Raw genomic sequence first — 14160 nt, 5'->3', positions numbered from 1 at the left:
AATTAATCATCAAGATTAAAGAAGTATCTTATAAAGGTAACGGTAAGCAAAATAAACTATTTCATGTTTTCAGCAGCTCTGATTCAAACTTTTCCTCTTAACTGAGTATATAGTTCTGTGAAAGAGCGTCTTCCCCTTTACAGATTTCCTGTTTTAATGTTTCTGATCAATTTACATTTTAATATTGGTCTGCAAATTAGCTCATAGCTAGATGGACACGGCATTGGTTGCACTTCAAATTATAACAATGTTTTGTTTTTCTGTCCCTATCAAATAACTGATTAGACAAAGACAACATGGATACAGATCTAAGTTTTATATTAAGTGGGGAAAAACATCCAAATATCCACAGATCACAAATTCATACATTAAGTTATTACTTTAATTAATTAGAAAATTGGTTAGATTGTCCTGTTGGCAACACTTTGTGTGCGTTAACCTTCCTTAGAGCAGACAGAGCAGCTGCATAGCGTATCCTTAGATTAGCTCTTTCTTCTACTATCAGAGATTTTCATGGCTGGAGCCTGTTTTGGTTGAGATGTGCTGTAGATCTTGGCTTGTTTGGCGATTCTCTAATATATCAGGAATATCTTTCACATAGTTTTGTAAACTACGGTCCCCAAATCAACACTTTTGTTCTGGGTCCCACAGCTGGAAAAATCCCTGGCTGGCACGCTAAGCAACCTTTATGAACCAAAGAGCTGTTTTACCTTCAGTCCAGCTAAATAAATGTTTGAAGCTGTAAATGTTACCTGACCTTTTTGAAAATGGACAACTTTGAATTTTTGATAAATGCAAGTCTTAGTAAAAAAAACTAAAATACACTCAGATCAAGATAATTTGTCAGATTAAAAGTACCTTTTGAGAATAACATTAAGTCTACATTTCTGTATTAAAATGATTCTTACTGATCTAATGTAATATTCTAATCTTGAATGTCAGATTTTAATTAGCTGCAAGTAGAAAATCATGATAATTAACAGGAAAAAATGCTTGAAAACATCTATTTAATTTAGTGAATTAAGCCAATTCTGATTTATTGAATATGACTCTGTAACAAATCATTTTAAAATGCTCAGTATTTTATTTCTGTTCTATAGTCTTATAATGAGGAAAAAAATGTAATCTTTGCCAAATGAGAACAGATACAATTATTTAGAATTTTGATATTTATGGAAAATTATGTAAAATAAATAAAGTGAATAGTAGAAAATGGTAGAAAAACAGGTCTGAAAACAATTACTGGTACTTTCAGGGTCATTCTGCTGTGGAAATTAAATGTGATTATTCCCTGAAAACACTGATAAAACCAGCATTTATTATATCTGTATAGTTTATCACTTTTAGCCAGAGGGAAGGTCCAAAGAGCCGCTTATGGCTCCGGAGCTGCAGGCTGCAGACCCCTGGGCTACACCTACTGGTTAAGGAAAAAGAAAAGTATATATTTAAAAGATCTGATTACATTTTTCATAAGAACTGAAATCCACTAGTTGGTTTGTAGAATATAAAGATAAAAAATGACTTTGAAAAGATAAAGTCACGATAAAGAAAGTCGACCTTCAGGTGGCGTTGGCTCATTTTTTGTTTTATGATCTTTAATCAAGCCAGAGATGAGGGTATATTCTCCTCCTGTGAAAAACAAAACAGCATTTATTTGTTAAAAATGGATTCTATACGTACTTCTGTTTGTACACACTGTTCCCAAAAATGGTAACTTCTTTTTTTCATCTTTGATTTCTCTGTGTGCAGAAAGAGAATGACGATCCAGGACACGCTCCAGCATCCCTGGATAAAGGTTACACTCTGCTTCTCTCTAGATAATCTTTATTTAATCTAAAACATCAATTTTCCTGTGAAATTTCGTTTTGCAGCGCTTTCTACTAAAATGTTTTGATTTGAAGGCTAAAAGTGTATTCCCTTATTTCCTGATCCTGTTTGTGAAATCAGCCAAAAGACACCCAGCAAGCCCTGAGCAGGAAGGAGTCTGCAGTCAACATGGAAAAGTTTAAGAAGTTTGCAGCTCGAAGAAAATGGAAAGTAAGCAATTGTTCACGCCTTAAAACATTGTTACTGAAGGACTGCTCGCTGCGTGACTCTACACTTTATACCTGATGCAGCCTGTTTGCAGAGGTTGACTTAAAGCATCGATTTATAATCTGACTCCCAGCAAAGCATCCAGGCTGTAAAAACACATCAACTGTTTATCACTAGTTTGCATTTCTGTCATATTTCTCTCACCGTCACCCTAATATTAAAGGCAGGCATTTTATTAACATAAATTTATCTGTAAAGCAACATTTACAAAGACCACATACTTTATAATCCTGCTGGGTTAAATTACCCTATGGTTGGTTAAAAATAACCCAGTTAAATAATGTACACCTCCCTGTTAAATGTGGGGTGGTTTTGTGAAATACGATGAGTCCCGACATGTCCAGGTCAGTTCAGCTTAAAAGCAAAGCTGTCAGAAGGTTTTTAATTTCCGTTGGAATGTCATAAAATCTCTCATTTGCATCCTTAAAGCCGTAGCCTGCAGACAGGTCAGAGTAAGAAGTACTTCTTTGTTTAAAGCTATCAGTCAGAACAAGGTTAGAAAGGAAATTAAAATCTAAATTAATACGGTAAAGTCGGTCAACGTTAATTAGAATAGTGGCATTGCAAAAATGGGATTCTCTAAAACTGATTAAAAAAAATGAAAAAGGCAGCAATTAGCCGGACAGCAACGCTGAAGAAGCTGCAGCAACATCCAACAAGGACTGGTTTTATTCTGTACCCAGAACCATATCCTGTATAAACACTGCAAAAAGGAAACTAAAAATGAGTAAAATATTCTTGAAACGAGTCTTAATTACCTGCTCAAATTAAGGAAAAATACAATTTGCCAATGGAATAAGATTTTTGCAGTTAAGGTGGAGATGAGTTTTTATTTTTTTTCAAGATCAGGATATCCAATTATCTTATTTTAGGGGTACAAATACTCTTCCCATTAGCAAATAGTCTTTAGCTGCTCAAATTAAGGAAGAAATGCACTAATTTTAATAAAACTTTGCTGACTTTTGGTTCCATTTTGCCGTGTATATGTCTGGACTAAGATGTAGGATAGCAAGACAGAAGCCCTTTCTACCAAAGGAAGCAACCAGGACCGGCTAGAATCCCCCAGAACCCTGTTAGAGCATGTCCTGCTATAACAGGGTTAAACTAAAAAACATTAGTGAGTGTGACTTAAAAAAAAAACAGGATACATACAGTAAAACATGGTGGTGGCAGCATGGTGCTGTGGGGCTACGGATCTTCTGATTTAAACAGTTTTTACCAAACAACGTTTAGATTTTTTCTTTGTGTCCTGTCTGGCAATGTGGCAATAAGAATTATTGTCTTAATGCCAAAAAGAGCCCAACAGATTTTACCTTCAGTCCGGGGTCTACCTGTAGCCCCGTGTAGCTATGTGGCCGGCCTCTTCCATCCCAACTTAACAAACTGGATGGAGACGGACTCGCTCTAAAGACCTTTTAGCAAGGTTTTCACTGACTAATTAAAATCTTAAAATGGAAAACATTAGGTACAACATGAAGTAGATATTTTATTACATTTTGTTCTGATTTTATAGCAGAATAACTTTTCCTTGGTAGCAGTCTGCCATCGCTCACATTAAACCTGTTTCTGTTCTTTTTGGTTTGTAAACTCATTTACAGATCAATTTTCTACAAAGAAAAGTTCATGTAAAACAATCATGTTTAGTCATATTTGAGGAGGCAACAGAAAGAATATAGCAAATATTTTTAGATTCGTAACAAAGGGGGGAAAAAGGCGAGTACTTTCCGCTTAAAGTTTGGACACTGCTGCTTTAAATGCAACATACATTTATTCTGTGAAGGTCTGTTCTATGTGAAGCATCAAGTAAAGAAAAGGAGATCATGCTGCATGTCTGCTTGACGCTCTTTAACCTGACTTTAACCTGACTTTAGCCTGACTTTAGCCTGACTTTAACCTGACTTTAGCCTGACTTTAGCCTGACTTTAGCCTGACTTTAACCTGACTTTAGCCTGACTTTAGCCTGACTTTAACCTGACTTTAGCCTGACTCTAACCTGACTCTAACCTGACTCTAACCTGACTCTAACCTGACTTTAACCTGACTTTAACCTGACTTGAGCCTGACTTGAGCCTGACTTGAGCCTGACTTGAGCCTGACTTGAGCCTGACTTGAGCCTGACTTGAGCCTGACTTGAGCCTGACTTTAGCCTGACTTTAGCTTGACCTTAGCTTGACTTTAGCCTGACTTGAGCCTGACTTATGACCACATGTCCTCGTTGTTTCCTCAGCAATCGGTGCGACTCATCTCCTTATGCAACCGGCTGTCCCGCTCCTTCCTGTCCAGAAGCAACATGAGCGTGGCCCGCAGCGACGACACGCTGGTAAGACCCACACCTGGCTCCTCTTCCTCATCCATGGCGGCGCTGCCAGCGTATCTAATTTACATTACAGCAAAGTCTGCAGTTTAGTTGTTTGCTGCTGCTGACGCCGTTAAGGACCCCAAAGGTTTCCTGCTGATATCTGCACCAAGCTGCCTGTGTGTAAACAGGGCAAATGGACTCTTAATGACTTTATCTTAGTTTCATTGGTGTGGATTTGCTCATTAAGACCTCGTGCTCTATGTAGCAGCTCTGATATTTCCAGCCCCCCCCCAACGGGCTGCAGGTCACGGGTTTGTTGGCCTGTTGGGAGCTCTTTGCTGGGCGGAGTGAGCTCCACCGCTCTGGACTCTGAGGTTTTATCAGTGAATGAGTCGGTTTGTAAACGGAGCGTGACACACTAACCCTTTTATCTTAAAGCTGTTAGAAGCTTAATCATTTACAGAACGCTGAGGACCAAAGCCACATCTCACACACTTCCTTGTGTCTGTGCTGGTTGGACTTATAACGCCTCCTTTAGTTTAAACTCTGAACTGCAGGTTCCATAACAGAGAGCTATATTTGTTTTACTCTGGGTCATTATTTCTTTTTGTTCAGAACAACGAGTCTGTAATTACTCTTCAAATATGCTCCACAGTCTTCAAAACTGAAGCAAAAGACATTAAAACACCGTATCTCTGCTAAAATGTGGCCGTCTGCAGCTGCAGTCCACGCCTTCTTATGGAGGCTGCAGTCTACCCTGGTGCTTGTGCAATCCTCTTCCTCCTTCCACTCAACTTTCCCTTAATATGCCGTAAAATGTGACTTTTTACCAACGGTCAGCGTCTTTAGCAGTGATGGTGTAAATGGCTCCCTGCTGGATAACCGTCAACCGTGATTATATTTCACTTTTTCAATATAATCACTGAAATAAATCTACTCCAGTCATGTAATTATCTGATTTGCACTTGTTTAGGTCTGTTTGGCATCTTAAGTTGGCAAACTTCATCTCATCTTTTTTTAAATGTTTGCTGCAGCAGCAGATGCAGCAAACATTTAAAGCTTCCCAGCAGTGAAAAGGCATCTTGTGATCTTACTAAACTAGTAGAAGAAGAAACAATGAAGTCTTAAAATGCAAAGTTACTTTTCGCTTCTGTAGAAATGTGCTAAAGCGATTCAGGGCTCAGTAGCTGTAACATTTTTATCCTGTTCTTTGTAATTGGCAATCAGAAAATGACATTCTCCTCCCCAACATGGCCTTTTTACCCAGAGAGCTGCGTCTGTGTCATTTCCCAGCGCTCTGAGGAGCTTTCCTCTGCAGCAGGAAGGTTATGGTGAGGAATGTAGCTGCAGCGTCAAGCTTGGCTGAACAAACGCCACATTAGCCTCCTCTCCTCCATCCTCCTCTCCTCCATCCTTCCTGCTCTTCATCTCTTTGTGCAGCAGAGCATCACAGCCCACTTCTGAGCTCCACAAATGATTTTTGATCAAGGTTGCTGGGTCACAAGTTGCTGACGGTCTTAATTTTGCTCCTCATAAAGCTGCGATACTAAGATTGAGCCGGTTAGAGGATTGTGTGAAAGATCAGGAGAATAATTTACCTACGTCTGTTTTTCTGGCTGAACAGGATGAGGAAGACTCCTTTGTGATGAAGGCCATCATCCACGCCATAAATGACGACAACGTTCCCGGCCTGCAGCATCTCCTCGGCTCGTTAAACAGTTACGATGTCAACCAGCCCAACAAGGTCACTCTCCACCAACTTTGTTTCATCCCACTAACTTCATAGAAGCCGAGTTTTTTAAAAATCCACAAACATTTCATCCCACGGAGCAGAATTTAGCCTTAATGTGTTTTTTTGGTTTGGAAATATTTTAGACCTTTTTAACTATCAGCTACTGCAGAGAATTATTATTACGTCACAGGAGACTAAACTAGTGCAGCCAGTGATTCTGCTCGTCATTGTTTAAGATTAGACAAATTAAAAGATCCTTAGATATCTTCTCCCAAGTGAAGGAGTCAAGATTTGGGTATTTTACATGTTTGATTATTCTTTCCTGCCAGTTTTATGGATTTTCCTCAGTTTCTTATCCAGTTTTTCAGAGAATAATCTCATTTTCTTAACTCTTTCTTTATTTACCTATTAATAAATTCCCACAACTCTCCATGAGCTGAAGTATCTCAGGTGAAACGTGGGGTGTCAGCAGTCAGTCCATCTAACTGGGTAAATGTATTATTACCATGAAAAGCTTAGTGTCTGACTCTTGAAATATGTCTGAACAAATATTACATTTAGGTAGTGCCGCACTTGCAATATTGCAACAATACTCCTACACCCTGCTTTCCTTTAAATTAAGTTTAAAACCCTGTTGGGTAAGAGTTGCATTTGAGTTTTCTATTTAAATTGTTAACTGACACATCATTAATTTCAGCCAGGAGTTCAACTTTTCTTTCATTTTATTATGCAATTTCTGCAGCAAAAGATACAAACAAGGTTCCATTTAGGGAGTTTGGACTAAAAGGTCTTTAAGGATTGAAAACCTTTTGAACAAGAAGCTCTCCTTTATTTCTTTCCTAATAAAACTAAAAGCAGCATTGTGTGTTTTTTGTTTTAATCGCAGCATGGGACGCCTCCGCTGCTGATTGCTGCCGGCTGCGGCAACATTCAGATCATCGAGGTGTTGATGAGAAAAGGGGCAGAAATCCAGGCTAATGACAAGGTAAAACCTGTTTGTTGTCCTCAGCGTGATTCTGATTCCAGCTGTGGAGTTTATTAGACGCCAATTAAACGCATTAAAACTGCAGAGTGGAGTGAAGAGAAACTCACTGCAAACAGCACACAGCGTTGCCTTCAATTAAACTAACTCGCTTAGGGAGAATCTGAGATAAACCTGTTTATATCAGGTATTTTATATCTGTAATATCCTGAAAGGGGCAAAGGAGTTCACTTTAGCTTTTTATTTTTGACTCTAATATTCATCAGTAAAAAGAGATTAAGTTTAATCGTTATTAAGATGTCTGCTCTTTAAATTATTTAGAATACAATTAGTTGAAAAAGACTAAAGGTATCTTTTTTTTTTTTTTTTTTGATACCAAGAATAATTGATAGGTTTCAAACTGGGATGCAGGTTTATGATTTATTTTCTTTTTGGGTTTTTTGGAGCAGACTTAATCCATCAGAGATTTGTAGTAAAATCATGATCATAATGGTTTAAACAAATGTTTTACTCTGAGCAGTCAGGCTATAGGAACCATATTTCCTATTTAAGCTGCTGATCAGGGATGGGAATCTTTAGGTTCTGTTATTATAAATGGAATATTTTAGGTAAACCTAAAGGCAAACTCAGCCCTACACTGGCCCGTCCGCTGAGGAAGTGTATGTTTGAGTAAAGCGTTGAAGCAGATGCAGGAAAACGGAGTCTGACTGGTGAGAATAAGGAAAACGGAGCCCAGCTCCAGCTTTTAAAACCCAAACATCAGATCAAGTCCAGGGACTCGTCGTGTTGCCTTCGTCTTTATGCATCACTTTGCAGCGTGATTAATGAAAGGAGTCAAATGTGGCCAATGCTGTCAGTGGACATAGATTATTAGTCTATATGGAGCTGATTAAGTATCGAGTTAAAATTTGCAGAGGATCTGAAACAGTTTTTGAGTTTTAAGTTTCCCTCTTATCCAGCGTTTATTTTGGTGGTAATATGCTCCTGCAGACACCGTGACATCTCTACTTTAAGCAAGAACGTGGAGGTTGTTTGGGTTTTCTGGGAAAATTGTGTTCTGGGAAGGATTTCTTGGAAGGATCCGGTAGACCGGCATCTTCTGCTGCATGAAGAGCGCTTTAGCTTTTAGAAAAGGACAAAACTTAGGCTTCCAGAAATAAGTTTGGTAATCGTCACAGGTTCACAGCATAGTCCACACGTTTTCAGCAGTTATTAAAGATGAACTGCATGATTTATGTTATCCACAAGGTCCTGGACTAATTCAGACTGGACTTTGATCCAGTCTGATCAGACGATCCTGTTTGATCCAACTTTTAAACAGTTTTAGAATCAATGTCCTTTCACCCAGTTATGTCCCAGTTTGAACCAGAAAGTTTCTGACTGGAAATGAAGCTGAAGAGTTGACCTGTGTAGTTCTCTGGTTTTATTATTGAACCACCTCTCACAGTGCACCAGTGGAAACGGACCCACAGCATGATGCTGCCACCGTTAAGCTCAGCATCCGGTGGTCCGATGTTCTCAGCCACTGTGGCCAAACGGCTCAATCATCTGATTGTTCATCTCCTCTGACCAGAAAACGTTCCAACAACCAACGTTCAACTCGTCTCCACCTTTTAAACAAGGGTTAAAAAGATAAACCCTAAGCTTAAAGGAAAGTATTGATCTGGATCTATGGGTTGGTTCCCCATGCGTCCATGGAAAGATGAAACTAGCTACGCGTGGACTGAGGCGCTGCTGTTTTCATCATTTCCAGATTAGGATTGTTCCTAAAGTTGTTCTCGATCCTACTAACCGGTTTCTTTCAATTTGAAAGGTGACTGATTGGGTCAAATGGGTTAAACCTGGACACTAGTGGGTGTTTCAATGGGACAGGAGCTCAAACAAGTCTCTGAAGGCTCCAACCTTAACGAAGGCTTTAGAAGGGACCTCCAGCTGAATGGACCTTAAATAGAGGTCACACATCCAGTCTGAATCTTTCCAGGACATTGAGTGGTTTCTCTGGAGCTTACTAGGGTACGGTAACCAAATCTCAGTGTGGGTGTATGTATACATTTGACCCACCTTTCATCCCCTGAAGCTTCATCTGGTAAACAGAGTTGTTTAGTGGGGATCATTCCTGAGCTGTCAGGATGATAGATGTGTGAATTAAGCACAATAAGATGAGATGTGGCTCCGTTACCATAGCAGCACCCTGACTGATGCGGCCGGGTGCGGGACGTTGATGAAACACGGTGGGTGATGTCTGGATGTCTGGATGTTTGGGATAAAACCTGAAATGTTCTCCTCTCCCTGGATCCTGCAGAGCGGAGCCAACGCTATCTACTACGCCGCCAGACACGGCCACGTCGACACCCTGAGATTCCTCCATGAAAAGAAATGCCCTCTGGATGTCCAAGATAAGGTGAGCCCCCCCCCCCCCCCATGCCTGCATGTCTCACACATTAAAGCACACGGCCTTGCTACTACTCCAGTTACTCCTGCCAGCCAGCAGACCTCCTGAGAAGCATCGCTCTGAAACGACCACAAACCATCCACACCTGAGGAGAAGCTCCGCTGGCGTTTAGCAGCTGATAGTCGTTGCCATGGAGACTGAGAAAGATGGGGGGGGGGTGTTGTTATGCTGCTGGTGTGGCTTTCACTTTACAGCGCTCGCTCTGGCACACATAATCCCAGAATCAGTTTACAGTCTCTGCAACGATTTTTAGCCGCCGCGTCCTCGTCTGCCTGTGAACGCAGAGCCTGATCCACCAGACCAGAGCTAATCTGCACCTCAGGCACTCTCCCCATTATTACCTCCATCCTGTCCAGGGATCGTTAAGATTGGATTTTAGTTTATTTCACCATAACTTTCAGCCAGCTGAGGTGTCCCTGTCAGACCAAATAAGAAATAAACTGAAATGATGCCGTTTTCAGGTTTCTAATTCTAGAAAAATGTAAAAGTGACGTGCATTTAAGTTCAGCCCAGCTGAGCCGATACTGTGAAACCACTGACTGCAATCACAGTTTAAGTCTTATCAGCTCTTAACGAACTCCTTTGAAAAATACCTTAAGCTCAGTGAAACTGAAGGAAGGGTGTTTGTAGCTGTTTCCAATTCTCATGCAAAATTCTGAGCAAACTTTTAAAATATCGGATAAAAGAAAATTAACATCAGACGTGTTACATATCCTGGTTGTAGTGAATTAACCAGGAGATGCGCAGCATAATGTTGGCTGTAATGAACAGGAAGTAGAGGCTGCTAACTAGCATGGACCACAGAGCAGTGATGGAGCGAGGCTTTAATGATATGCAGAGTGGTTTTTGTTCCTACCAATCAGACGTCACTCTGTCAGTTCACACGTTCCAGACACCGGCAGCAGAAACAGCTGATTTTATATTTGCAATTGTTAAAGCTACTGTTTTGGCCCCATAATCAGTCATGTGAGGTAAATGTTCGCTATGGCAGAACTGATTCCACAAATGTTTCCATCTCCTCCTTTGCACATTTACTGTTTTTCTAAAAAGTCAAAAACCACCTCAAGCGAGCATAAAAACCATGTTGCAAAATTTTAGTTAATTTGCCGTTTCCATCGACACTTTCTAATGCGATGCTTCAAAATGCGCATAAGAGACCGTTGATGGAAACTTATGAACAAAGTCAAGTCCCATAACCAATTCTCAGCTGGATTTAGTTCTAGACTTTGACTAGGCCATTTGAACACATTAATATGCTTTGATCTAAACAATTTATTCTAACCATGGCTGTGTCTTTATTCATATAGCCAACTCAGTTTAACGGGCTTCCTTTTAGCCACCGGAGCACAACACCACCTCCCCAGCATGATGCTGCCACCACCATGCTTCTCACTTCATTTACTAATTAAATCACTCCTGCTGGTAACTTTGCTTTTCAGAGTTTTGTTGCCAAATATTACCTTGTTGAAGCCAAAATCCCCTTTTGTGTTTGCCAAACTGTGTTAACTTTGATGTTTTTCATAGATTTAAATTAAATACTAATGAACTGGGCAAACGGTAACAAGTCAGCGGTTCATCTCTGTTTAGGAACCATTTTATTTCTGATTGATTCACAGCTCAGAGTTTTCCTGACTAAAAATAACTGAAGAGTTAAAGCCAGTCAGAGAGTCTGCAAAACTATTGATCAAGACCACTTTAAAGATTACAACAAAGTCTGACTGCTAAATGTAAAGAAATATAGGATGACTTAAGAGTTCTACAAAGTATTTTGTATCCATTAGATTTTATTCTAAGTGGCTCTGTCTCCCACAAACAAGCAAACTCATCATCCAGGGTGTAGTTTGCCAGTAACAGGGACGAGCCTGTGTTAAACAAAAACTTACAAAAGCATTTCTAAAAACTTTGGTCAACCTTGACTCAAACATCAATAACTTGCATAACATCTGATTTACTGTTAAACTTTAAAGTAAGAGTGTAAATCTGTTAAACTAGGTTTCATCTTGTAAATTAATATTCAAAAAGTTGAGTTTTATTTAAATGGCCAAACTATACATTTTGAGCTAAATCCTTGAGTTTCACACAATGATATGAAAAACAAATATAACACTGATAAATTAGTTCAAGCTAAAAAAAACTAACTGCTGCTAAAATGTAGTATGCTTTTGTACTAATGTTGCCCACATCTGTATTTGATTTGCTTTGAATGTTGGGATCTAAAATATTAAGACAATAGTTTTAAGTCTGCTTATTACACAGTATAATATCCCCTGTTGTAGTTCTGCTTCTTATAGCGTAAAAATGAGAATATAAGAAGCTAAAGACCATGCAGCAACAGGTTGGGGAGGGGCAGCACTGTTGCACTATGTGCTCCATACAGCCAGAGAAAACTCTGCCAGTTTCTCTGGCTGCTCACTAAAAGGAGATTAAACTGTAGAAACTCTGATGTAATGGCCGACGACGGAAGATTGCTCCTAAAATAATGTATAACAAAGATAATGCCACACATTGTTACTCACCCATAACCTATAAATGTGTTTCATCCTTTAAAATGTGTTTATAATCATGATAAATATTGTACTGCATGTCTCTTAAATTTTGTATCACAGTCAGTCTTCTTTAATAAGAATTAAAAAATGAGAATTGTGTGCAAATGTTTCTTGCGAGCTATAAACTTGCATCTAATGTTGTATTTTTGGTAGAAAGCGTGTTGCGTTGCAGCGGGGGGGGGGGGGCGTTAGAGAGGCTTTCACCTCTTTCAGGTTGTTTTTCACAGTGCTATGGGAATAACGGCATTTGTTGCTTTTCTCCTGCAGTCTGGAGAGACGGCTCTGCATGTTGCTGCTCGGTACGGCAACGTTGACGTGGTGAGCTACCTGTGCAGCGTCCGGGCCAACCCAGACCTGACGGACAGGGTGAGGACTCTCTGCGTCAGACCTGACAGAGTTATATCAGGAGATCCTGGGTTTACGCTTCCTTCTCACCGTGGTTCTTCAGGAGCAGGAGACGCCGCTGCACTGTGCTGCTTGGCATGGATATTCTGCCGTAGCCAGAGCGCTCTGCCAGGCAGGCTGCCGTGTTGACGCCAGGAACCGTGAAGGGGAGAGTCCGCTGCTGACCGCCTCTGCTCGGGGCTTCGTGGACATCGTGGAGTGCCTGGTGGAGCACAAGGCTGACCTGGAGGCCACAGACAAGGTGATTATCAGCTGGTCTAACAAAATAAAAGCAACAACTTTATAACTCTGTTGGCTTTATTGAGCATAATGAGCCATGCAATGCTGTAGCTCATCTGGGTCAGCTACAGCATTGGGTCAACATCCTCTTCTAGTTTCCTGCTGCAGACACTCAGTTATTCCATTGCTTGATTTGTTATTTCAGCTTTTACCTTTATGTTCCGTCATTTTCTCTCCATAGAAGGTACACCTGGTCTGGTGTTCTGTTAGCTGTGACATCATCAGGGGAGGCAGATCATCCTCTATTACCATCTACCATAGAAAATACTCCTGGGTCAATGTGAGCTTCTGTGCTTTCTGTGTCTCTGCTCTGTCTTCTCTAACATAGAAAGTACTCCTGGGTCAATGTGAGCTTCTGTGCTTTCTGTGTCTCTGCTCTGTCTTCTCTAACATAGAAAGTACTCCTGGGTCAATGTGAGCTTCTGTGCTTTCTGTGTCTCTGCTCTGTCTTCTCTAACATAGAAAGTACTCCTGGGTCAATGTGAGCTTCTGAGCTTTCTGTGTCTCTGCTCTGTCTTCTCTAACATAGAAAGTACTCCTGGGTCAATGTGAGCTTCTGTGCTTTCTGTGTCTCTGCTCTGTCTTCTCTACCATAGAAAGTACTCCTGGGTCAATGTGAGCTTCTGAGCTTTCTGTGTCTCTGCTCTGTCTTCTCTAACATAGAAAGTACTCCTGGGTCAATGTGAGCTTCTGTGCTTTCTGTGTCTCTGCTCTGTCTTCTCTACCATAGAAAGTACTCCTGGGTCAATGTGAGCTTCTGAGCTTTCTGTGTCTCTGCTCTGTCTTCTCTAACATAGAAAGTACTCCTGGGTCAATGTGAGCTTCTGTGCTTTCTGTGTCTCTGCTCTGTCTTCTCTAACATAGAAAGTACTCCTGGGTCAATGTGAGCTTCTGTGCTTTCTGTGTCTCTGCTCTGTCTTCTCTACCATAGAAAGTACTCCTGGGTCAATGTGAGCTTCTGAGCTTTCTGTGTCTCTGCTCTGTCTTCTCTAACATAGAAAGTACTCCTGGGTCAATGTGAGCTTCTGTGCTTTCTGTGTCTCTGCTCTGTCTTCTCTAAGCCCCAGTGGGTGGAGGCAGATGAGCGTTCACACTGAGCCTGGTTCTGGTTCTGCTGGAGGTTCTCCTCCCTGTTAAAGGGGAGTTTTCCTCTCCACTGTCGCTTCATGCATGCTCAGTATGAGGGATTGCTGCAAAGCCATCAACAATGCAGACGACTGTCCACTGTGGCTCTACGCTCTTTCAGGAGGAGTGAATGCTGCTTGGAGAGACTTGATGCAACCTGCTGGGTTTCCTTAGAGAGGAAACTTTCTCACCAACCTGGAGGATCTGATGGAAGCTGACTTTGAGAGCCTTGAGATGATGTGATGT

General features: G+C 40.7%; 1 protein-coding gene across 1 annotated transcript in view; it reads left to right on the top strand.

The window, feature by feature from the left end:
- Positions 1-14160, top strand: part of LOC118556502 (death-associated protein kinase 1-like) — an 86763-nt gene that overhangs the window by 51465 nt on the left and 21138 nt on the right. The window contains exons 9-16 of the mRNA XM_036144391.1: positions 1750-1795; positions 1948-2037; positions 4322-4414; positions 6018-6137; positions 7012-7110; positions 9410-9508; positions 12373-12471; positions 12554-12751. Of these exons, the coding sequence (XP_036000284.1) occupies positions 1750-1795; positions 1948-2037; positions 4322-4414; positions 6018-6137; positions 7012-7110; positions 9410-9508; positions 12373-12471; positions 12554-12751 (844 nt within the window). The remainder of the gene's footprint in view (positions 1-1749; positions 1796-1947; positions 2038-4321; positions 4415-6017; positions 6138-7011; positions 7111-9409; positions 9509-12372; positions 12472-12553; positions 12752-14160) is intronic.

This window comes from Fundulus heteroclitus, chromosome 12 (assembly GCF_011125445.2).
Source record: "Fundulus heteroclitus isolate FHET01 chromosome 12, MU-UCD_Fhet_4.1, whole genome shotgun sequence".
In the NCBI taxonomy this organism is placed as follows: Eukaryota; Metazoa; Chordata; class Actinopteri; order Cyprinodontiformes; family Fundulidae; genus Fundulus; species Fundulus heteroclitus.
This window is presented reverse-complemented; position numbering and strand designations above follow the sequence as displayed.